Source organism: Calliphora vicina, chromosome 2 (genome assembly GCF_958450345.1).
Source record: "Calliphora vicina chromosome 2, idCalVici1.1, whole genome shotgun sequence".
Taxonomy (NCBI): Eukaryota; Metazoa; Arthropoda; class Insecta; order Diptera; family Calliphoridae; genus Calliphora; species Calliphora vicina.
In genome coordinates, this window is record NC_088781.1 from 130,402,886 (window position 1) to 130,430,338 (window position 27,453).

Below are 27,453 nucleotides of genomic sequence, written 5' to 3' on the forward strand. Positions count from 1 at the left end.
AATGATTCATTTAGAGCTCTGGTTCATTATAATAAAAAATCGAAAAGTAACATTAGAAAAAGTCCCCCTCAAATTTCATTTTTGTAAATTATTCAAAAAATACCGTAAGAATAGTATAGGTCTCCTTGAATTTTAACTCACTCAGTACCATATCTGTTTAATTTAATTTTTCTAGGTCAACTATATTATAAAAAGCAAAAAAGTACCATTAGACTAACGAAAAAGTACCATTTGTTCTCTCTTTATGGTACATTAATACCTTTAAGCACCCTATTCTTAATTATTACTTTACTCAGAAGCATACTAGCTAACTTTTATGGCGCTAAATTAAATTATTTAAAATGTTATGAAAGTACTATTAAAAGAAAAAGCTACAACTTCCCCTTTCCCTCTTGAACACCCATCAACTTTGAAATTTCAAAATACTAAATTTTGGTGAAATTTTTTGTGGCACAGATATGTCTCTAACCAATTAAATCTCTGTTTATGAGCTTAAGAAAAAATATGTTTAAAAAAGTATCAAATTGTTTACCCTGATTTAACACCTTCTCAATCGAGTTCCAAATAACACCCTGTTAGTTATTTTCTATATGAATAGAATTAATAATGACTTTATAATTTTAAATAAAATGTTTCTTCCCGTTTTTACCCCAATTGGGTACTTTCTGTTCCTCATTGAGATGCTACAAATTTTATTCAAATAGATTTCAATATCGTAGTAGGAGGTTATAATGAATTATATACCCTTTACCAAATTATACTTTAAAATAAATTTTTTTAAATATTTTTAGGTAAACAAAATTAATTTTTTTTTTAATTGTTTTTAAATTTTTTTTTTTTTGAAATTGTTTTTTAATTTTTTTAAAATTTTTTTTTTTCAAATTTTTCCCAAATTTTTTTAAAATTTTTTTTTTAAATTTTTTTTTTTTTTAAAAAAATTTATGACAAAAAAAATTTTTTAATGAAAAAAAAATTCGGGTTAAGAACTATTTTTCCCGATTTTGACCCATTGTAGGTCCAACTTACTATAGCCTTATCTACATCGTTGCAATGGACTTTGAAATATCTTTCATTAGGTATCCATATTGTCTATATTAATGACTTAGTAATCCAGATATAGATCAAAAATAGGTCAAAAATCGAGGTTGTCCCGGTTTTTTGCTCATATATCCGTTATTTATGGACCGATTTTGCTGATTTTAAATAGCAAACTTCTCGAAAGCTTGACTGCCAGAATTATTGAAGATTTGAATCCCGAAGATATCTGGGGTCTTTAGAAAATTGATTTCAACAGACAGACGGACATGGTTTAATCGACTCCGCTATCTATAAGGATCCAAAATATATATACTTTATAGGGTCGGAAATGAAAAATTACAAACGGAATGACAAACTTATATATACCCTTCTCACGAAGGTGAAGGTACCAAAAGTAAATACAATTTTCAAAAAGTACCAAATTTATATTTGATATTTTTTGATAAGTAAGGAATGCGATTAAAAATTTGATGCTTTGTTTAGTGGCTTAGAATGCCAAAATAGTACCCAAATACAGTTTAAACACGATTTCTTCCCTAAATGGTACGAATTTTAAGAAAGTACCAAACACCTATCTACTATTTTTTTAAGTAGATAAATATGAATTTGAAATTTTGTTTAATTTATGTCAGTTTAGAAGATATAAGTTTATCCGTTTTTACCCTCTTAGCTTTGGAATTTCTTCTTAGAGGATCGTCATACATATTTGGAGCCGCACAACAAAAGGTACTTTTTCGATTTTTTTTTATAAACTGATTTTTTGATATTTTTATAATATTTTTGGTTGAAATCTTGTAGAAAAAATCAATTTCAAAAAATTTTTTAATTTTCAAAAAAGTACCTTTTGTTTTGCAGCTCCTCATATGTAGGTAAAGGGGACCTATAGTACAAATTGCTTGTCACTACCTTTTAACGCTTAAGCCTGGCGATGTTAAATCAATCAAATAAACTGATTATATACCAAATACTGCAGCAGCCATTCCATAATTTATTTTATATTTAAAATAATTTTTAATTTAATATCCTATTTAGGTTATAATAAACTTTTCATTGCTTTAATTTTTTGAAAATTTAATAATGCCCTTACAATCTACTGCAAGTTCAAAACTAAACTAAGCCATATATAAAGAAGTTCTATACAATTTTATTTGATTTTTACTTTCTGCTGCTCTCGGCATTTAAACTTAATAGTAGTTGTTGTTAAGTCTTTTTTAATGAAAAACTTTCCGATAAGAGATTATGCTTTGTTAGTGCAATTGTTTGCAATTATTGTATATAAAAAAAAGAAACTTTTATTTTTATTGCATTCACTAGTCTACTGTTCTCCTATATATAGAGCCAGCACACATTTATGTTTAGTTTCCCAGCAGTTCAGCATTGATTTCTTAAGAAGTCAAGTATTATTTTTAGACAGTAATTTTCTCTAATGTTTTAGTACTGGGCTGATATGAATTTATATAATTTTTAATTATTTTACACGGATTTGTTCTATGCAAGATAAGTCAATTGGTTACATCATACACCCCAGGTAATCTAGCATGAAATCAGTTGACAATTTTGGGTCTCTAAGTAAGAAAGGTTTTATTTTCCCAATAGTTTAATGTCTTTTACAGTCTTTTGGAGAGACTATTATCACTAAGTGTCCTTTTTAATACTTTGTTTTTTATGTAGGATCAATTGACAAGGACGCTCATAAATATAAATAATCCTGATACTAAATATGATCCCAACTATATTTAAAATACCTTGAAATACTTGTAGGTCACTCTCCATACTCTGCTCCCCTTAATAGCATTTGTATGAGTGTAAAAAACAGTATTGTGAAAATGTCAGCCATTTAACTTACAAAATGAAGCATAAACTTAGGAGCAGTTTTTTCCCAAAAAAATAAAATTTGTTATAAAATAATAAAAATCAAACTAGTTGCAATAAAAATTTAATAATAAAAAAACTACTTAAAGTTTGATAAAATTATAAAAATATTTCAAACTGTTTTTCGGTTTGTTAAACTTAAAAGACTTGCTGCTAAGAAATAAAATCAATATGTTTTAAAAGGCCAAAGGCTGAAAAGAATTGCTAAATAAAATAAAGTGATTTTAGAGCAATAAATTGAGAAGCAAGAAAATTGAAAATTGTTTCTAGGAAAAAAACCAAGTAAGAAAGTATAAGCGGTCAAGTCCGACCGTATGATGCCCTACACCGTGCACACAGTTTTCTTTCAAAATTTATTTGGGAGCTATGACTAATTACACTATGCAACAATTGAAGTCTTTCGGAAAACCACACGATCATGACAGTATAGATTCGACAACACTACCAAAGGGTAGTAAAACTATTTTTTATGGACCTCCAAATATTCTGAAAATCAGGCCCTCAAAAAAGGGTGTCATCAGTTTATGGTCAACAGCTAATTCAGATTTGTTGATACCGCTTACCGATACATGGTAGTAATATAGCTAAGTGACCACCAAATAAATTAAGTTTATTTTTTTTTGCCAAAAAATAGCTATAGTGATAAATTTCGGGGCACCAATTGCAGCTTACTGGGTGTAAAATTTGAACGTATATTATACTCATCGTTGGGCTTGTTTCTCGGTCGTGGTGTATTGTGTGGTGTCAGAAAAACTCACTTTGACATTTATCGGCCGGGAGCATTTGAAGTCAGATATTATATATCAGTATGCACAGTGGGGCAAAATCAAAATTTTTTGGAAATGAATCTGGAATTTCTAAACAGCTGGCCCAATCGGAATACAATTTTACGCAGACATAGCCAAAGAGTACTCTAGGTCAAGTTATTAAAATGCACCCTACAAATGCTCCAGGGGTGGAGTCATGGGAGATCATAGGGTACCTTCGACATGTACAATATTTAAACACGTGACATTTTTTTGTTTCCCATCCGATTTCAAAGCGCTACGCTAGGCCTTGAAAAACGTACATGTACCATTTATCTCTTATAATTTCCGAGTTCCAGGCACATCAAAATTTAAATTTAAAAATTTTACCATACCTAGGTCCGCTTTTTTAAAAATATTGGGAGTACTTTAGTACCGAATGGACTCGAGTTTTTTTTATGGATCCAAAAATAAACGATTTTGAATTTAAATTTTCAAAAATTAGTTTATTTTTGCTGTTTTTTGGACGAAAAGTTGACTTAACCCAGATATGCCGACTGTACTACATGTAGTACTTGTAGTTCTTGTTGACAGGATACGTCACGTTTATCAAAATACCATTTTTTTCACATACTTAGTACTCACCAATACCGGGGAGATTGTGTGATCGCATTATTTTTGCTAAAATTTTTGAGTTATTGAATTTTTAATTTGTGATATTTTCATGGACATATCTCGTTTGTACGGAAAGTAAAATTTTGTACATTTACAAGTGAATAAATACTATATTTTTTTGGAATTTATATTTATGAAGAGTAGCTTGATTGTTATATGCATGAATGTTTCATTATTGCGTTTTAGTTGTGTAGTTGTGACCCCAATTTCCCCTAAATTGGATGACTTAAAAAAACACTTTTTTCAATAAATTTTTAAAAAAAACTCTAATTGCACTGTTTTATATTTCTCATTTGCTTCCAAAATAATATAAAAATAATTTTCTTTTCGGCATATCTGGGTTAATTCTTTTTTTGTTAAAAATAAACATTCCTTAAGAACATATAATAATTTTATATTTTCCTGTAAAGTATCTTTACGCCCCTACGCTCTTCGGAATTTGACCTATTTTTTTATCAAAATTTCAACTTTGGGCCACGTTTTTTAAAATTCCAAAAATGGGATGAGAAACCGGAAAGCAGCACTAGAAACCTGGATGTATTCCATATTTACAACCAAAGTATTTTCCAAGCTGCAAAGAAAATGTGGACCCTATCAGGCAAAATTGTAGAAAATGCAACTCTTAGGATTTAAGCTCTAATTTATAAGAATTGCGGGATTATCTTTGATCTTTTGACAAGTTCTTTTACACTTTGGTATTTAGAATGAGGAATTTAAAAAATGTTGAACATTTTATTCAGCTTCGTTAATAAATAAAGACTTTATTATATTGTTACGTTTTAACCTTTTCAAAACGTTGGTTTATTTCCTTTAAATAAACCGGATACTTTTGATTGCAAATAAAAGCCGTTTAGTAGGTTGAAAATTGTAAAAACTCTTTATTTATTTAAAATGTACAACAACAGAATTAAATAGTCACTCAATGTTTTTAATTTTATTTATTTTCTACACAAAGAGTAGCGAAATATTGAAAATCAATAAATATAATTATTTATAAAAAAAGTGACCTCAAGCTTAAATAAAAATAAATAAAATTAATAATAAAAAAGGTCGAAAAATTAGACATTATCACTCAATGTTTTTTTATACACGTTTATAAATTCGCAGAAATACAGACACACTTTATAATGTAGACGAATTCACTTGAAAAACACAGCACTCAGTTGATGTTTATTCGAAAAGCGTCTCTGATAAACTCACTAACGACTGCAACCTCTGCCACTATTTATAACACTGCCATCTGCACTCTAGATTGCTCTTTAACTGTCTAGAGCTTTCTAATACATACGCCATTTGTGGTGTACTTTCTACAATGTTCTTTAACTGAATATTCGAATTCGAATATAAGGTCGCAGCAAAAGCGTTACCATGCTTACGATCAATGGTCAACTAAAAACTTTTATTCAATGTTAATAATGCCCACAAATATGCTACAGTTTGCTCTTACAGCACTGCAGTTTGAAAGCATTATGCTACTTTCAAATCAGCCGTGTTAAAATCGTTATATTTGAATTCAAGTAAAATTTCGTAACAATAGAGCTGGGATTACTAATTTGTTGAGTTTTTAAAACTAAAATTCGAATCAAAATTTTAATAGGATTGCGAATACTGGGAACAATTTGATGGTCATTTATTCCAAATATATAAGTTTGTCATTCCGTCTGTAATTTCTACATTTTTCATTTGCGACCCCACAAAGTATATATATTCTGGATCGTTATAGATACCGAAGCCTATATAGCCATTTCCATCTGTATGTTGAAATCAACTTTAAGTTGTCTCCAAATACCTTACATGATTCGTACATCAATATATCGGGAATTCTCCCGGCTAGTTTGATATTTAAAATCGAGAAAATCGGCCCGCAAATGCTGAGATATAAGGAAAAAACTGGGACAACCACGATTTTTGGCCTATTTTTTATCTATATCTAGATTACTAAGTCATTAATATAGATAATATGGATATCTAATGGTAGATATTTCAAAGTCCATTGCAACATGTATATAGTACTATAGTAATTTGATCTACAAAGGGTCAAAATCGGGAAAAATATTTGTTAACCCGAAATTTTTTTTTGTCATAAATTTTTTTTTTACTAATAAATTTAAAATTTTTTTTCTTTAAAAAACCTAAAAATCCGGAAAAATATTTTTTAACCCGAAATTTTTTTTTACCAACAATTTTTTTTTGTCATAAATTTTTTTTTCACTAATAAATTTAAAATTTTTTTTCTTTAAAAAACTTAAAAAAAATTAAATTTTGTTTACCTAAAACTATTTAAAATTTATATTTTAAAGTTTAATAAGCTGAAGTGTATATAAGATTCGGCACATCCGAATAAAGCTCTCTTACTTGTTTTTGTTTAGATAAGGTAATTTTTGGTCTTACAAAAAAATATGAAAAAGTTCAATATTTTTGAAGGACCGAGTTTTAAAGTGGTATATTTTCGAATCTAAGAGAGATATTGACTTGAATTTTTAGCATTTTTTATACAAATCGGACCAGCCGTTTAGAAATACTAGATTTTTAAAATATTTCTATACACGTAAAATCTACTTGAAGAAGCCTACAATAATTATAACTATAGATTTATTTTACCTCTTATAGTTAACTAGATATTCGCATTTGAAAATCAAAATTTCAGTTTTTTTTATCTAGTCTGGAATTTTGATAAGAGCGGATCAAAATTTATCCCAAATTACTTCGGATATATACTTTTTAATTAACAGCAAACTTATAATTATGTATTAAAAAAAAACAATTATTTCAAAATCAATACTGAGTCAAATGTTATGTACATAAATTAAAACAAAATTAAAAATGTAGTTGTTGCGAGAGTTATTTAATTTTGGAAAATGTAAAATTTAAGATTTGAAATATGTATGAAATTTTGTAATATTTTTTTAATAACAAATAGTAGCTTATCGAAGTCAAATTTAATACATTTTTTTAAAACTATTGCAAAAAGCCTATTCTCATATCTTGTTTCCTTTTAGATATTCTCTAAACAACATTTGTTTTCTCATTATCTTTTAGCCTTAAGTTTTATTTACCATAAATATTTATGACTCTTCAAAAACTCACACCCATAATTCCATTTTTTTTTTGCTATTTTGCAATATGTACAAATCTTTTCTAAATATATAACTAAGATCAATATTAGCTTTGCTTAAAGTTTTAACAAGAAAAACAGCAAAACTGTTTATAATTTTCTTAAGAATTTCATATCACAAATCCTTATCCCTACTAAGTATGCACTACAATTTGTTATTGTTATTTTTATAATCAATTCCATTTTGGCTTTTATTTACTCTCCAAAAATAGTTGCTATTTATTTAGTGCTTGAGTGTAAGTAAAGTAAGAGAAATACTTGAATAAATAGCAAAACAGGAGAAAAAAAACAACAAATAATATTTTTCTTTTCCAAGAAAATATAAAAAGAAATGCTTTCCAGCATGTGCCATACTTATGAGGCCTTAGATAAATAAAAACAAATAAAGCTGCTCAGAAAACAAGTATATAAAAATAGTTTATATTTTTTTTTTACCAGGCTGCAAACAAACATATTTATTTACTCACACTTGCACTTATACAAATATATACAGATAAGAAAACAAATACATAGACAATACATATTTATTATTTTTAACTTACTCACACATTCGACAAACTCATGGCAACCACTCATACATGGACAGCTGGTGTAATCAAAACTTCACAGTTTTTTTTGTTGGTATTTGCTCCAACAACACTCTGAAATAGAGAGTGTGAGTTTATTTTTATTATATATCCATTGTTGTTTATTATATACAGATATATTATTTTGTTTTTGTATTTGTTTAATATGCCAGATAAGTATGCATATGTGTGTGCAAGTGTGTCAGTGTATGGCAGCATGTTAAACAAATACTTGATTGAAAACCCAAAAGTAAATATTGCTCTCCAAGTAGGAAAAAAGGGGGCAAACATGAGCATTAAAATATATTGAAAACATATAGTTTATGGGAATATTGTACAAATAAAAGAAGTGTAAGTGTTAAGATAAATATGAGAAAAAAACACAAATAAAAAGAAATATTGTCAGCAAAAAAAAATTTGAAAAAATTAACAAATAAATGAATGAGTAATTTACTAAATACAAATATAAAGCATACGCTGAGGTGTATTTTTGTAATTCTTTAAAAAATTGTGTTCGAAATCTATTAAGTTCAGGTTCTAATTCAGGTACTAATTAAATTTCTAGTTCAGGTTCTAGTTCTAGTTCTGTTCTAGTTCTGTTCTAGTTCTGTTCTAGTTCTGTTCTAGTTCTGTTCTAGTTCTGTTCTAGTTCTGTTCTAGTTCTGTTCTAGTTCTGTTCTAGTTCTGTTCTAGTTCTGTTCTAGTTCTGTTCTAGTTCTGTTCTAGTTCTGTTCTAGTTCTGTTCTAGTTCTGTTCTAGTTCTGTTCTAGTTCTGTTCTAGTTCTGTTCTAGTTCTGTTCTAGTTCTGTTCTAGTTCTGTTCTAGTTCTGTTCTAGTTCTGTTCTAGTTCTGTTCTAGTTCTGTTCTAGTTCTGTTCTAGTTCTGTTCTAGTTCTGTTCTAGTTCTGTTCTAGTTCTGTTCTAGTTCTGTTCTAGTTCTGTTCTAGTTCTGTTCTAGTTCTGTTCTAGTTCTGTTCTAGTTCTGTTCTAGTTCTGTTCTAGTTCTGTTCTAGTTCTGTTCTAGTTCTGTTCTAGTTCTGTTCTAGTTCTGTTCTAGTTCTGTTCTAGTTCTGTTCTAGTTCTGTTCTAGTTCTGTTCTAGTTCTGTTCTAGTTCTGTTCTAGTTCTGTTCTAGTTCTGTTCTAGTTCTGTTCTAGTTCTGTTCTAGTTCTGTTCTAGTTCTGTTCTAGTTCTGTTCTAGTTCTGTTCTAGTTCTGTTCTAGTTCTGTTCTAGTTCTGTTCTAGTTCTGTTCTAGTTCTGTTCTAGTTCTGTTCTAGTTCTGTTCTAGTTCTGTTCTAGTTCTGTTCTAGTTCTGTTCTAGTTCTAGTTCTGTTCTAGTTCTGTTCTAGTTCTGTTCTAGTTCTAGTTCTGTTCTAGTTCTGTTCTAGTTCTGTTCTAGTTCTGTTCTAGTTCTGTTCTAGTTCTGTTCTAGTTCTGTTCTAGTTCTGTTCTAGTTCTGTTCTAGTTCTGTTCTAGTTCTGTTCTAGTTCTGTTCTAGTTCTGTTCTAGTTCTGTTCTAGTTCTGTTCTAGTTCTGTTCTAGTTCTGTTCTAGTTCTGTTCTAGTTCTGTTCTAGTTCTGTTCTAGTTCTGTTCTAGTTCTGTTCTAGTTCTGTTCTAGTTCTGTTCTAGTTCTGTTCTAGTTCTGTTCTAGTTCTGTTCTAGTTCTGTTCTAGTTCTGTTCTAGTTCTGTTCTAGTTCTGTTCTAGTTCTGTTCTAGTTCTGTTCTAGTTCTGTTCTAGTTCTGTTCTAGTTCTGTTCTAGTTCTGTTCTAGTTCTGTTCTAGTTCTGTTCTAGTTCTGTTCTAGTTCTGTTCTAGTTCTGTTCTAGTTCTGTTCTAGTTCTGTTCTAGTTCTGTTCTAGTTCTGTTCTAGTTCTGTTCTAGTTCTGTTCTAGTTCTGTTCTAGTTCTGTTCTAGTTCTGTTCTAGTTCTGTTCTAGTTCTGTTCTAGTTCTGTTCTAGTTCTGTTCTAGTTCTGTTCTAGTTCTGTTCTAGTTCTGTTCTAGTTCTGTTCTAGTTCTGTTCTAGTTCTGTTCTAGTTCTGTTCTAGTTCTGTTCTAGTTCTGTTCTAGTTCTGTTCTAGTTCTGTTCTAGTTCTGTTCTAGTTCTGTTCTAGTTCTGTTCTAGTTCTGTTCTAGTTCTGTTCTAGTTCTGTTCTAGTTCTGTTCTAGTTCTGTTCTAGTTCTGTTCTAGTTCTGTTCTAGTTCTGTTCTAGTTCTGTTCTAGTTCTGTTCTAGTTCTGTTCTAGTTCTGTTCTAGTTCTGTTCTAGTTCTGTTCTAGTTCTGTTCTAGTTCTGTTCTAGTTCTGTTCTAGTTCTGTTCTAGTTCTGTTCTAGTTCTGTTCTAGTTCTGTTCTAGTTCTGTTCTAGTTCTGTTCTAGTTCTGTTCTAGTTCTGTTCTAGTTCTGTTCTAGTTCTGTTCTAGTTCTGTTCTAGTTCTGTTCTAGTTCTGTTCTAGTTCTGTTCTAGTTCTGTTCTAGTTCTGTTCTAGTTCTGTTCTAGTTCTGTTCTAGTTCTGTTCTAGTTCTGTTCTAGTTCTGTTCTAGTTCTGTTCTAGTTCTGTTCTAGTTCTGTTCTAGTTCTGTTCTAGTTCTGTTCTAGTTCTGTTCTAGTTCTGTTCTAGTTCTGTTCTAGTTCTGTTCTAGTTCTGTTCTAGTTCTGTTCTAGTTCTGTTCTAGTTCTGTTCTAGTTCTGTTCTAGTTCTGTTCTAGTTCTGTTCTAGTTCTGTTCTAGTTCTGTTCTAGTTCTGTTCTAGTTCTGTTCTAGTTCTGTTCTAGTTCTGTTCTAGTTCTGTTCTAGTTCTGTTCTAGTTCTGTTCTAGTTCTGTTCTAGTTCTGTTCTAGTTCTGTTCTAGTTCTGTTCTAGTTCTGTTCTAGTTCTGTTCTAGTTCTGTTCTAGTTCTGTTCTAGTTCTGTTCTAGTTCTGTTCTAGTTCTGTTCTAGTTCTGTTCTAGTTCTGTTCTAGTTCTGTTCTAGTTCTGTTCTAGTTCTGTTCTAGTTCTGTTCTAGTTCTGTTCTAGTTCTGTTCTAGTTCTGTTCTAGTTCTGTTCTAGTTCTGTTCTAGTTCTGTTCTAGTTCTGTTCTAGTTCTGTTCTAGTTCTGTTCTAGTTCTGTTCTAGTTCTGTTCTAGTTCTGTTCTAGTTCTGTTCTAGTTCTGTTCTAGTTCTGTTCTAGTTCTGTTCTAGTTCTGTTCTAGTTCTGTTCTAGTTCTGTTCTAGTTCTGTTCTAGTTCTGTTCTAGTTCTGTTCTAGTTCTGTTCTAGTTCTGTTCTAGTTCTGTTCTAGTTCTGTTCTAGTTCTGTTCTAGTTCTGTTCTAGTTCTGTTCTAGTTCTGTTCTAGTTCTGTTCTAGTTCTGTTCTAGTTCTGTTCTAGTTCTGTTCTAGTTCTGTTCTAGTTCTGTTCTAGTTCTGTTCTAGTTCTGTTCTAGTTCTGTTCTAGTTCTGTTCTAGTTCTGTTCTAGTTCTGTTCTAGTTCTGTTCTAGTTCTGTTCTAGTTCTGTTCTAGTTCTGTTCTAGTTCTGTTCTAGTTCTGTTCTAGTTCTGTTCTAGTTCTGTTCTAGTTCTGTTCTAGTTCTGTTCTAGTTCTGTTCTAGTTCTGTTCTAGTTCTGTTCTAGTTCTGTTCTAGTTCTGTTCTAGTTCTGTTCTAGTTCTGTTCTAGTTCTAGTTCTGTTCTAGTTCTGTTCTAGTTCTGTTCTAGTTCTGTTCTAGTTCTGTTCTAGTTCTGTTCTAGTTCTGTTCTAGTTCTGTTCTAGTTCTGTTCTAGTTCTGTTCTAGTTCTGTTCTAGTTCTGTTCTAGTTCTGTTCTAGTTCTGTTCTAGTTCTGTTCTAGTTCTGTTCTAGTTCTGTTCTAGTTCTGTTCTGTTCTAGTTCTGTTCTAGTTCTGTTCTAGTTCTGTTCTAGTTCTGTTCTAGTTCTGTTCTAGTTCTGTTCTAGTTCTGTTCTAGTTCTGTTCTAGTTCTGTTCTAGTTCTGTTCTAGTTCTGTTCTAGTTCTGTTCTAGTTCTGTTCTAGTTCTGTTCTAGTTCTGTTCTAGTTCTGTTCTAGTTCTGTTCTAGTTCTGTTCTAGTTCTGTTCTAGTTCTGTTCTAGTTCTGTTCTAGTTCTGTTCTAGTTCTGTTCTAGTTCTGTTCTAGTTCTGTTCTAGTTCTAGTTAACAATTACATTTGTTACACTATCTTTCCCGCCCTGCCTCTTACACTTATTAAAGAACTAAATAATGAATTTCATCTTCCTCATATTTGAACAATTCGGCTACTTACAATTTGCTAAAATAAAAACGAGAAAAACACCTTAAAATGTAATAAAATTTTACTACACAAATAAATGTAACAACAGGAGCATGAAGAATACAAACAAAGCTAACAATAGAATAAAAAATAGGAATAAAATTCACTTATTGGCAAAAGTTTATATACGATGGCCGTAACTTAAACTGGCAGTTATGTTCCTTATTATTCCTCTAGTTGTTACTCCCATCCGCGCCATTAACCTTTACAAGTCGTATATTAAAACTTTAGATTGCAGCATATACGGGCGTTAAAGTGTGAGTTCGTAAGAGTGTTTTTATTAAGAGCATTGACCAGTTGTTGTAGGGAAAAGTGTTGTTAAACTGAGCGTAAAGTTATGGGGTTATTATGTGGCCATCTCTAGAATGTGTGTGGTTTTCATTGGTCTTGTTTCTTGAACATTGAGTCATTTTTAATGGCTCAACTACTTGTTCGTTAGCAAATACATGAACCTTGTTTGTAACCAGTACGAAGCGTTGTTGTTGATAACTGAGGTGTTTATTGTGGTGGTAAGAGTATGAGTGTTATAATAAAATTTTATTTAGTTTTTTGGGGGGAACAAAAATAGAAAAATAAAATACATACAAATTGATTTGCACAACTTCAGAGTTTAATTTACTGTAAGAAATAAAGATAAGTTTTTATGGCTGTTAGGGATAGATGTTTGTTTTAGTAAATGATTCTAGCTTGAACAATATTTCAGAAACAATAAATTTTTGTCGGCCACTATACGCAAATAATCATATTTTCAACTTGAAGGATTTAAAAGCTGTAGCTACATCTTTAAAATTTACTTGACACAAACATTTTTTTAATAAATATCAACAATGTATGAATTTTTTACAAAATTTTAAAGTAAAAAGTTTCATAAAATTAAACTTTGCTGTATAATTTTCTTAATAAAATACAAAATATCCTTAAAAATAGTTTATAAACTGCTTGCTACTTTCTCTAAACTTAAAAAGCAAAAAAAAATACTCTCATAAATATTACTAAATTAGCATACTCGTATAAAATGTTTTATTTTTATGTGTTTTATTTTATCTGCTAAAAATTTGTAACTTTATATGTTTTTAATAAAATCAAGCTTTTGTTATAAGCTAAAGAAAAGATGAATCCTTCATTTTCCCAGGAAGTAAAAAATATATAAATGTGAATGAATATTATTTACATGTATAGTAACTATAGTAAAATTCTAATAATAAAAACCTCAAAAATGTGGCATTTATGGTTTGTTTAGAAAATATTTCTGCTTCTGCTCTATTTCTAAGGCAGCTGTTTTCTCCATTTTTTTTTTGTTGTGTTTCATTATATTTTGTTTGCCTTTTTATGTTGCTAACAAACATTATTTAAGATTCATTTGTATAGAAACCTAAAAAACTTAAAAAAGCAAAAAATTTAAAAAAAAAATCAAACAAAAAGTTGAAGGAGACGTTAAAAGAAGCAATGTGTTGTAGCAAGAAAAAGTTGTATAAGCAACAAAATGTAGAGTTATGGTGCGTATGAGTGATTTTTTGACTTGTGTATATGTGAGAAGAGAAATATTTATATGGAAATTCTTGGGTAAACAAATGCATAAATATATTCATACATATGTGTATTAGCATGGTGCTTATTTGAAGGTTTTTGGATTTTCTAAAATTAATCTCCTTCACCTAAAACATGGTTGTGGTAAACATAATCTAAAAGCAACATATTATGATAAGATTTATGATTGTAACCCAAAACATATTATTATCATCAGTAGCATGATAAAAAATCATATTATGATCTAAAGCAATCACAATATGACCCAAAGTAATCATATTATGATCCATTGCAATCATATCATATTATGCAAATAAAACTATAGAGCAACTAAGAATTACTCAAAATTTACTGGTAAAAATAAAATAGTGTTACGAAATTGTACTTGAATTCAAATATAACGATTTTAACGGCTGATTTAAAAGTAGCATAATGTTTTCAAATAACAGTGCTGTAAAACTGTAACATATCTGTGGGCATTATTAAATAAAAGCTTTTAGTAATTCTGAGAATTTATAAACGTGTATAAAAAAACATTGAGTGGCTATTTAATTCAGTGGTTGTTGTACATTTTAAATAAATAAAGAGTTGTTACAATTTTTAAACTACTAAACGGCTTTTATTTGCAATCAAAAGTATCCGGTTTATTTAAAGGAAATAAACCAAATGATCTCCATTGATCGTAAGGAGATCTCTGAATTAATTTTTAAAGAAATAAGATCCCATGATGCCATTTTTTGGATGTAATGGAGTATGTAGGGTCTGTTTAGTTTATTAAAAAACCAATTAAGCCAAAAATGAGCCACATCGCAGAACAAAAATTTACGATAAAATTGTCGTCTATGATAATTTGGTAGCTTTGTTCCAACGTCAATCTATTTAAAATGATTTGCAGGGGTATTCTGATCAAAAATGTCAAAAAGTGAGGGTACTAAAACGTTCGTTTGACAGTTTACCCAGGACAACCTCGATCTTTAACCTATTTTTTTATCTATATCTGGATTACTAAGTCATAAGTATAGTCAATATGGACATCCAATAATAGATATTTTAAAGACGTTTGCAATGCGTACGTCGAACCTACAGTGGGTCAAAAAAATATTTTTTTTTTAAAATTTATAAAAAAAAATTTTTTTAAAAAAATTATAAAAAAAAATTTGTCTAAAATATTTTTCGCTAAAATTAAAAATTTAAAAAAAAATAATTTTAAATTTTGAAAAAAAAAAAAATTAAAATTTTTAATTTTAAACTATAATTTGGTGAAGGATATATAAAAATTTAAATATTTTTTAAAATTTTGAAAAAAATTAATTTTTAGATTTAAATTTAGGTTTCACCTTCGTGAGAAGGGTATATATAAGTTTGTCATTCCGTTTCTAATTTCCACAATGTAATTATCCGACCCTATAAAGTATATATATTCTGGATCCTTATAGATAGTGGAGTCGATTAAGCCATGTCCGTATGTCTGTCTGTCTGACCGTTTGTTTATTGAAATCAATTTTCTGAAGACCCCAGATATGTTTGGGATCCAAATCTTTAATAAGTCTGTCATACATGCTTTCGAGAAGTTTCCTATTTAAAATCAGCAAAATCGGTCCACAAATGGCTGAGATATGAGGAAAAAACCAGGACAAACTCGATTTTTGACCTATATCTGGATTACTAAATCATTAATATAGACAATATGGATATCTAATGATAGATATTTGCAACGACATATAAGACCATAATAAGTTGGATCTACAATGGGTCAAAATCGGAAAAAGATATTGTTAAGCCCGAATTTTTTTTTCAACAAAAAAAAATTTTTAATTTTAAAAAAATAATTTATAAAATTTAAAAAAAAAAATTTTTAAATTAAAAAAAATAGAATTTAAAAAAATGTTCCAAAAAATGAAAAAACAACCTTGGAAAAGAGAACAAATTGTTTACCTAAAAATATTTAAAATTTGTATTTTGAAGTATAATTTGGTGAAGTGTATATAAGATTTGGCACAGCCGAATATAGCTCTCTTACTTGTTTCATTTTAAATTGAATGAAAATTATTTAAGCCAGCACAAATGTGATGTTAATTTCAGAGACTTTTTTAAATCAGGTTATTCATATTATTACACAAACCATACGGATCGTAAGGCCTATTGAGACAGAATGCCCTAGATGCGTTTTCAAAGGATTATAGTCCAGCAACCTTTATTAGCCTTGAATACCCAGCTGGAAAATTAACTCTGAGCTCTATATAGTGCCCAACATATTTTTCGATGAGCAAGTAGAAATTTGAAGAATCTTTTCTGAAACTCTGGGAGATCAGTTTTTGGCTTGTGGAGACTACAATGCCAAACACAAATATTGGGGTTAGCGATTGGTGAATCCCAGACAGCTATACAAAGCTTTAGCTAATAGCTAAAATTGCTTAGATTTCATGTATCCATGGACACCCAACTTAAAGGCCAACATCCTAAGATCTCCTAAGGATTCTTAGTATTTTAAGACAAACTGGCTAAAATATATGAAACACAAATACTGATTTGCAGTGTGAGGAAGATAAAACTGTCAATGATTTCAAGTCATTGATAATTTCGGCTTTGGAACACTCTAGGTGCCAAATCCCTCCGAAACCTAATGCTCTTATTTAAAATTCGGATATTGAAAGACTTGTTCTCAAAAAGAGAATACTGACAAGAGAATGGCAACATAATAATAGAAAAGAAAAGAAAAGAAAAGAAAAGAAAAGAAAAGAAAAGAAAAGAAAAGAAAAGAAAAGAAAAGAAAAGAAAAGAAAAGAAAAGAAAAGAAAAGAAAAGAAAAGAAAAGAAAAGAAAAGAAAAGAAAAGAAAAGAAAAGAAAATAATATAAAATAAAATAAATAAGTAAACTATGTACTGCAACCGCTGCCACTATTTATAAACAGCGCCAGCTTCCTTCGAGTAGCTTCATGATTGTTCTTAACGGAAAAATCTAGAATATTTGAATTCTAGAACTTTTAACAGATTCATTAGCATTAGCAGCTTAATAATGTAGTGTCAAACCTCAAACTGCAAAACTATCCCAACTGCTGACAACAGAGACAAACCCGTGCAAGGATCTGTGGAGCAGATCCACTACCCCGCTAAGATGAACGCCATTTGTCATTGAAGGCTCTCTCGTTAGTTATAAGATTATAGAAGATAAGAAGATAAAACCACAGGTTACACATATATGAATCAGCTGGTTCCACAAATATGGAAATAGCAATAATTTGTATACCATGTGAGCATAAAAATGGGGAAAGTACAAAATTAGGAACACCTTAATATTTCTATATACTAGCATATATAAAAAACAACAAGGTCTTAAATAAATTGTGAGAAATTTCCTAAAAAAGAATACAGCCAAAGATAAATTGTATAAAAAAAATGAATTTTAACAACATTTATAAGAGATGTAAATGTTTTTTCATGTGTTGAAACAGCAAAAGAGGCACTACTTCAAGGAGAGGGTAATACTAGTTTGGGGAAGGATTTAAGACAAAGAAAAATTTGATATTTAAAATGACTTAAACAAAATTTAAATACAAAAATTAGTCTAAATAAGCATGATGAAAACATTGTCTGCTATATTACCCACCAACCTTCTTCAATAAATTACATTTTCCAATAAGGATTTAACTTCTAGCTCAAATTTTGTCTTATTCTTTTCTTTATTAATTACCCTTGACTTATTATTACTTTAGCTCATTTCAAAAGTCCACCCTTATCACCCAGAATTCCAACCAAATGTTTTTATTTACGTTTTTAATTCAACAAATGCGTCTTTTCACAGTTGTTTTCATTTCAAATATATGCAATTCTGAAAAAAAAAACTCTTTTTAAATACGTTTCTTCTGCTTCGTTTTGCTTTTTATCCTTTACTTTTACTGGCATATTTTTTTTACATTTTATTTTTCTAAAGCAACAAAAATCATCATCATCATCATCCCACATCATATTCAGCAAGTTGGCTGTTGAAATGTCTAGCGATTGTAAAGTAAATATTTGCATATTTTTGAGTTAAATTAAATTTGGGAAAAGAAAATCTAAAGCGATAAACAAACTGTAAGACAGAGCTATGAAAATATTATGGTTGTTTTTAGTATTTTTCTTTTGTGGAAACAAATAATTTGAAATGAAGGCCACTTGAAAGGCCTAAAGAAAGAAAAGTGTGTGAATAAGTTTTGTTTTTTTTTAAGGGAAATAATAACTTCAGTAAATCTTAAATTATAAAGAAATAAATAAAGCCATAATGCTTTAATTTTTATTAAATTAAACTACTAAACAAAGTTTTTTAATAAAGTTATTTAAATAAAAGTTAAGATACAGGGTGTTAAATGTAACCTCTTTTGTAAGGGTAAAAACGAAAACTTAAAACATTTGAATTGGAGAATAAACAAGATATTCTAAACTTTTTCTGTCCATTTTTTTACAAATTACGAGCTCTACAATATTTTGCAAACAATAGGTGGTCGACTCTGACAACATCAAACAGTACATTTGACTATAAAAAATGCTGATACTAATACAAAATACATAGAAATTACTTATGTGTGGAAAACCACACAACACTACCTAAATATTCCTTATCAAACATTATTTTTAAATCAATCAATGCATAGCCTGTACATCATAGAAAAATTATTTAAAAAAAAAATAGAAGAAATACTCTCGTTGTGTTGTTTTCCACACAAGGGTTAGCTTTTATACTTTATTTGTAATCTAAGCTATAATAATTTTTATTTCTATTGGTATTGTGACATTATTTATTCCTCAACTTCTGAATGAATATCTAATAATTTATTTAATCTTCTTTACAATTCCACTAGTGTGTTGTTTTCCACACATACGGTATGTCTGCGTATTTTTCACTAGCAACTAGTGCAACAAATCTATTTCTAGTGCAATTTACATAGAAATTACTTATGTGTGGAAAACCACACAACACAGCTACCAACTTTTCTATTTAAATATACCTTATTAAGCATTATTTTTGCATCAATTAATAAGTTTTATGAGCGTAATTTACCCAGCAGGAAATTTCTTATACATTGATAAAAAAATTCTTTCAAAAAAATATAAATAAAATACTCTGGTTTTATGGTTTATTACACCAAGTTGAATATATTTATTTCTCAACTTCTTAATGAATATTTGGTATTTTTTTTAACCTTTTCCACAATTCCACTTGTGTGTTGTTTTCCACACATACGGTATGTCTGCGTATTTTGCACTAGCACCGTAATTATTTTTGTAGTCAAACTCATGATTTGCCACCAAATATTACATTTGACTACAAAAAAATGCTGATGCTAGTACAAAATACATTGAAATTATTTATGTGTGGAAAACCACACAACACTATTTAGATTTCCTTTATCAAATATTATTTTTGAATCTATCAATGCATTACTTGTACATTTGTGAAACAATTTTTTTTTAAAAAATTTAGAAAAAATACTCTGTGTGGTTTCTCACACAAGGGTGAGCTGAATATTAATAATATTTATAAGATTTTAAACTTTATTTGTAATCTAAAAGTTTTTTTTTTATTTTTATTGGCATTATTTAACCTTCTCCACAAATCCACTTGTGTGTTGTTTTCCACACATACGTTATGTCTGCATATTTGCACTGGCAACATTATTGAACTCATGATTTACCATAAAACATTACATTCGACAACAACAAATGCTGATGCTAGTACAAAATACATAGAAATTACTTATGTGTGGAAAACCACACAACACTATTATGCTATAAATAAAGTTTTTTTTGTTATTGTCATTATGACAACTTCCTAATTAATATCTGACAATTTATTTAACCTTCTCCACAATTCCACTTGTGTGTTGTTTTCCACACATATGGTATGTCTGCGTATTTTGCACTAGCAACATAATTTTTTTTGTAATCGAACTCATTATTTACCATTAAACATTATTTTTGACTACAAAAAAAACTATTCCTAGTACAAATTACATAGAAATTACTTATGTGTGGAAAACCACACAGCGATGTTAGCAATTTCACTATTTAAATATCCCTTATCAAATATTATGTTTCCATCAATTAATAAGTTTTCTGAGCGTAATTTACCCATCAGGAAATGGCTTGTACATCATTTTTTTTAAAAAATGTAGAAAAAATACTCTGATTATGTGGTTTCAAGAGTGAGCTGAACGTTAAGAATATTTATAGGAAATTAAACTATATTTGTAATCTTTGATAGTACAGTTTTTCTTTTTAGTGGCATGCTGATAATATTTATTTCTAAACAATTCCACTTGTGTGTTGTTTTCCACGCATATGGTATATCTGCGTATTTTGCACTAGCAACATTTTTTTTATAATCGAACTCATTATTTACCACCAAATATTGCATTTGACTACAAGAAATGCTATTTCTAGTACAAATTACATAGAAATTACTTATGTGTGGAAAACCACACAAGAGGGATATCAACTTCACTATCTAAATATTTCGTATAAAACATTATTTAATGCGTTCTGTGTGCTTAACTAACGCGAGAGGAAATTGCTTCGACATCTAAAAAATACTCTGCTTGTGTGGTTTTCCACACAAATTAAATATACTTTATTATTAACTATTTTTCTTAAATTTCTTACATATATATTTTTTTCTTAATTCCAGAATTCATACACAGCTCAGTGCGCTACATTGAAATGTCCAACACCCATTTACAGAGTGTGGACGATGAAACGTTTCAGGGACTTAGGCTGAAAACCTTAAAATTAATTGACAACGAATTACAGGATATATCCGAAAGAAGTTTTAGGTAAGTTTAAAAATATAAAACTTTTGAAATTATAAACATAACTACTATCCCAAAACAGGTAAGAATCATATATAACCTTAAACAAAGGGTGAAAAATATTTTTTTCATTTTAACATTATTTAGCTTTTTCTATCCAATTCCAAAGGATTATCTTTGCATAAATAGCATTTAAATGCTTTTAGCCAATTGCTACTATTTCTGTGTTTAAAATTTTCATACCAAACTCAAAGAAATATTCTTATTTATATTTCAATAATTTGCAAAATCTTCTTAAGGTATTAAAACTTTAATACTTTTAAGAAAAATTCTCTTTGTGCCTAACTTTTTTAACAAGCATGCTTAATTAGAGAAAATCAAAACATTATTATACGAATTTCTAGCACAATTTATGGCCAGTAAATAAATATTATAAAATTTATAGATAATAAACTTAAATCAAACAAGAGAAACAACCATAAAGACATACAAAATGTTGAAACATAGAAAAGAAAACGAAAAATTCACCCAAAAAAATCAAACTGCATACAGTGACCTAAAAATAATACATGGAATAAGAAGAAATAGAAGCAGCAAGACAGCAAAAAAATTTTGGTATAAAGCCACAAAGCAGCTTATAAATATTAATGGGATTTTAACGAACAAACATTTTCTTAAAACTAAAACACACACTGCCAGTTATACAGGCTACTGGCCATCTCCACAGCCGAGCAGCAAACAAACTGTTACACCCAGCCAACCAACCAACAAACATGACTTGAATTTCATCATTGTAAAAATAAAAGGATAATACTTGCAATTTTCTATTAACTCTAAACCAAAAAATAAAAAACTACAGATAAATAAGTAATGTTACTTAGCATCATAAGAGGAATAAAAAAAACAAGATGAAACTAAATTGAAAAAATGTGTATGAAATAGTTAGATATACTACATAGATTGTTTAAGAAATCAATAAAAATGCTACATTTGGCAACAAATGTTTAAATGTTGGAGTATGTGTGAAAAATATATGGAAAAGTTAACCAACTGGATTTGTACATTACGGTGGTACTCACTTTGCACTTTTTCGATGGTCCCGAGATCACAAATTATTACTCTTCAGCTAAAAATCAAATGATGGAAATATGTGCAAAATCATATAACATCTAGATATTGCTGATAAATTTGTTCTACCTTTTTTATTTTTTATATAGAAACTTTTTAATTTTCTAATATTTAATTGCAGATTGTTCTTTTAACCCCTTGTGGACCTACGGTACTTATAAGTACCATAACAATAATAAACGTACAAAATGAAAACAAAACATATTTTGACCCTTATTGCCCAAAAGTACTTTGAAGTACATTATCATCTTTGGAATAATATATTTTTGTTTGCCTATTGGCAAACTCGCTTATACAGAATAAAGGTGATTTATTTCATGTTCTCATTGTGGTGTTTATTATTTATATAGCATAAAATAGACTACAAAACTAATCAATAAATTAATAACATGTAAACAAAAATCTATGAGTTTTTTTATCTTTTGGCTGATGCTGACCCAACCGTACCAGGTCCCTTTCGGATCCTTGCAGGTCCCTTTCAGTACTTTGCAGGTTCCTTTGGGTACCTTGCAGGTCCTCCACAAATTCAAAATTTTTGTAAATAACTTCTTGAGGTCCTTATTTTCAATATTTCATAAAAAATTAAAACTTTTTCAACGATTTAATGCCTTGGTCCACAAGGGGTTAAGGTTCAAAATTTCTACGACTTTTTTATTCCTTTTATATCTACAGCCAAATCCAACCAATACAGCAAATTTAGTCTTCTGCACTTAAAATTATTTAAACTAAAATGTCCTCCAATAGCGACTTTCGTTATGCGTCCAACGCATAACGAAAAAATCACTCTTTGGTGAGAACGCGCACAGTGGTATAGAAAAAAAATAGAGGAAAATAAATTTGTAACTTCTGGACGCTTAGTACGATTTGAATTTTACGTGCGAAAATATGAATTGTTATGGAGTTTAAGTTTTGAGTTTGGACCTCATTGGCCAACCAGGTGCACTGACAGGGGTCCCTAAAGTAGGACACCTCGGGTATGTTACATTTTTAAAACGATCTTATTTCTTCGTTTGGCTTCCGATTTCGTCGAGCACTATACAAATTATCTCTTACAACTTAAATTCAATTTTAAAATTAAATTTTCAAAATTTCTCTAAGTTATCTAAAAAATTTCGAAGAAGAGTGTAAGGAATTTATATTTCTGAAAAGCTAACATAACGCAAAATATTTTAAATGAAAAAATGATACCGAGGGAAACAGGTCCATCCAAAAAACACCTATTTTGTATGTAAAATTCAAATTTAGGTCAAAAATTCTCAAATCTCATAGTCGACATCAAAATATGTTAACCCATTTTAGATGGCCCATAATGTATTTTTGAACAATAGACAAAATGCTCTATCCACTGATTCTTAAGTAGCAGGTCTATGCAAATAAGCCACAAACCACAGCTCTAAAAGCCAACCCATGCCAGCTGTCAAAGTCAACCTAATTTAAGTGCCAGAGTTTTATTTGTAAGATTCGGCATAGAATTTCGTTAAATAAAATTTGTTAAACAATGGTGGCAAAAATGTAAGTGAAAAATAATGTTTGTTGAAAAACAAAAGCAAAACAACCTTAATGTATTAAAGATAGTGCGAGACCACAAATACCAAACAGACACCTTTTTCATGAGACCTCCAACATGAACTGATTTATAAATTTATACCCTACACCACCATAGTGGGGAGGGTATTATGCGTTTGTGCAGATGTTTGTAACCCCAAAAATATTAGTCTACCACCCACCGTAAAGTATACCAATCGACTTAGAATCACTTTCTGAGTCGCTTAAACGATGTCCGTCCGTCCGTCTGGTTGGCTGGCAGGCTGGCTGTCCATGTAAACCTTGTGCGCAGAGTACAGGTCGCAATTTTGAGGATATTTCGATAAAATTTGGTACATATTATTTTTTTGGCCCAAGGACTAAGACTATTGAAACTGGCTGAAATCGGTCCATTATTTCACCTAGCCCCCATACAACTGTCCTTCCGAAATTGGACTTTATCGGTCATAAATGTTTAATTTATGTATGTATCTCCACAAATTCCGCTCCAAATAAGTTTTATACATACAAAATTCATGTTACCAAATTTTGTTACGATAGGTCCATAATTAGTCATAGCTCCCATATAGACCCGCTTTCGAAAATCACTTTAACGTGCATAAATCGCTTAAAATGTTGGTATACATACAAAATTCAACATATTAAACTTTCATATAGACATAAATCACACGACCTAATTTCATGGTGAGGCCCACTTCCGAAAATCACTCAAAAATATAAATTATTGAAATTTTAAAAGAAAAATGTTTTTGCTCTTTTACTTAGTGTAGGGTATTATATGGTCGGGCTTGACCGACCATACTTCCTTACTTGTTTTTTATTAATGTCCATTTCATAGCACAATTATTCTTATTCTCTTTAGTTTAGTCGTCACTGATATAGCAACGAATGCACATGCTTGGCTTCTATATTGTTATTTTGTTCAAGCCCACTGAAAAAAATATTTGGATGCTTTCAAATATTCCAAACTTTAAAAAAATCTTTGTCTGTCTTTGTTTTTAAAAAAAAAAATTTTAACCAATAAATTTAAATTTAAAACATTTTTCTTTTTTGCCTTTTTATACCCTTCACCATGTGTGACAAAGGGTACAATAGTTTGTATATAAGTTTGTCATTCCGTTCTACATTTTTCATTTGTGACCCCACAAAGTATATACATATATTCTGGATCGTTATAGATAGCGAAGTCTATATAGCCAAATATCTTACAAACATGATTTATACATATATTTATCGGGTATTTAAAATTGATAAAATCGACCCACAAATGGCTGAGATATAACGAAAAAACCGTAACAACCTCCATTTTTGGCCTATATTTGATCTATATCTGGAATACTAAGTCATTAATATAGGCAATTTGGATATCTAATGATGAGATATAGTAATTTGGACCTTCAATGGGTCAAAATAGGGAAAATTTTAACCCGAATTTTTTTTTTACCCAAAAAATGTTTTTGATATAATTTTTTTTCATTAATAAATTTAAAAAATTAAAAAAAATGTTTTAAAAATTTTGAAAAACAACTTTGAAAAAAAAATTATTTTTAAATTTTAAAAATAAAATTAGTTTACCTAAAAATATTATTTTATCCCTTGACAATTCCCCAAGAATATTGGGTGTATGAAAATGTGGGATTTTTTAAATATTTTTTGAAACATACATATGTACAATAGGGCCACATTTTTAAATTTTTTTAAAATATCAAAATGGCCCTAGCATAGTCGAATAGACCATTGAAAGTTATTTTAAAAAATGTTATACTTTTTCGCGGTTGTCAAAAAAGTTCACTCACATAATTTTATTTTCCATTTTTTTTATAATTTTTTTATCATTTTGGATATGGAAAATCGTCTTTCAAAGTCTCTCACCTCTTGTTGAGCTTGCAAAATCTTTGGGAGCTACTCAAACAGCAATTTCAAAAAAACGTGTCTCAGGCCACTGGAACAAGAAAAGTATGAACCAAATTAACATATTTTGAGAAATAATAAAAGAAAAGCTAATTTTTACTTAAAATATATCCATAGTTACTTGTATACGAATTTTTGTCATCGTAGGACAACGTTAGCCTATTCGCAGGTATGACCAAACAAATTTTTTTTTAACGGCAGTTTCAAAACAACGTTTTTAAATTTTTAAAAATTTTGTTAAAAAAATTTCAGAATTTTTTGACCATCACATGATTGAGAATATAATAAGGAATACAAATTTGAAAAACTTCCTATAGTTTTTTCATACCTGCGATTTAAATTTTTCGATTTTCAAGAAAAACTAATTTTTTTTTCCATATTTTGGCGAATAACATAATACAAAACTGTCCTTCATTTTTGAGAAATCGAAAATAAAAAAGTAAGGTCCATCTTAATGTTAATAGGTGACAAATCTGAAAAAATTTAGCATATATTTCAATATTCTAAAAAATTTCTATTAGGCGTATGATAAATATTAATTACACTATGCACGAAATTGACATTTTTTTTCTGTCAAGAGGGGCACCCAGAGGCTTAAACTAATTCGGGTACGCTGAATTCAGTGGTGGTAACCATTTCTTAGGTTAGATATACCGTTATTTCTGTGTTATAATTTTTATTACACATTTAGAAAAAGAAATTCCAAATAAAATAAGCTCTAAATAATAAAATTCGGTCCAGAACTTTTCATTTTATTCACAAAAAAAATAATACAAATATCCCCTAATATTTTATCAAAATACATAACTCGTAGTAATTAGTTACATCGTGCAGTGCACAGAGGTATAGATAAAAAAGAGGGAAATAAATCAAAACCCTTAGCCCGATTTGAATGAAATTTGACATGTGCAAAGAAGTGTTGACGAGTTTAAGGTTTGAATTTTGACCGCATGAGTCTACCAGAGGTGCGGCCAGGGGTCCCCAAATTAGGACTCGGATATGATAAATTTTTAAAACGATCCTCTTACTTCGTTTGTACTCCGATTTAAAAAAACTCAGTGGCTATCAACTATCTCTTATAGCTTAGGAGATATTCGCATTTAAAAATTAAATTATCAACATTTTTACCCACCATACTCCAGTTTTTTGATAACAGCGGGTCCAAATATTTCCCGATTTGCTCATTTTTTCTTTTATTCTTTACAAATCGTAACTGACTCCAAAGTTATATGCATTTGAATTTATAAATTAAGAGGGTATATGCATTTTCCAAAAACCAAAAATTTCGAAATTTTTCTAAAAAAAAAAATTATATTTCTAAAATGACTGCGAAGATTAAAAACATGTCAAGTCTTGCCTAAAGGTAATTTTGTTGTGGAATTTCGGTTTTTTCAGTTTGTTCAATAAAATAAACTGGTTTTGAGTTACGCGAATATATTTTGTGCAACCTCCTCCATTTTCGAAATAACGGTATGTCTCGAAAATACGAGCTAAGCTAAAAAAAACAACAGAAAGTCAGTTGATAAGGAAGAATTTTAGTTGAGGCAACCAAACTTTAGTTGCTCCTTCCAAAATATTGTAGCCACAACTGTAAAATTCGGTCACTAAGACAGAATCATTCGATTGGCAACAAATTCGGTTGCTATCACGAATCTGATTTCTCTGTGTATTAACAACTTATTTTTAGTAAAATCTTTTTCAAATTTAATTAAGCAAACAAAATATATCTTCCATTAAAAATCTTAAACTTCTGACAATATTACAATTTCATTGAAACCAAATTTCTACAAATCTCTTAATAACTAATTTACCATCACTTACTACATACAACAAACGCCTTGTGTGTTATAAAATTGATTGAGATTTTATTTCAATACAAATTTCCTATAAATTTTTGTGATTATAACAAAGTGATTTAAATAAAATTAAAAGACAATTCAACAAAATTAAGATGCGGTCTAAGGCAATGAGCAGATGTTTTAGATATTAAATGCCAGGATAAATCCAGTAGATATTAAAATATATATAAATTACAATATTAGCACACAACAATTTGAACTTAATTAACACCATACATAAATGCCTAATTAAATTTGAATACATTTATATATAAATAGCTTTATTTAAATGCTTGTATATTTGTATTTATATAAAGTTTTGGGAAAATCTAAACAAAAAGGAGTTTTGTAAAGGATTTCTGAAATGAATTACATTTTAGTTAAAACCACAAAATATATGTAGCTTCTTTGAAAGACCGAAATAGAAG

The 27,453-nt window shown here is 29.3% G+C and overlaps 1 protein-coding gene across 1 annotated transcript in view; it reads left to right on the top strand.

The window, feature by feature from the left end:
* Positions 1-27,453, top strand: part of LOC135951877 (chaoptin) — a 285,213-nt gene that overhangs the window by 224,962 nt on the left and 32,798 nt on the right. Inside the window, exon 3 of the mRNA XM_065501621.1 lies at positions 20,483-20,627. Coding sequence (XP_065357693.1) covers positions 20,483-20,627 — 145 coding nt within the window. The remainder of the gene's footprint in view (positions 1-20,482; positions 20,628-27,453) is intronic.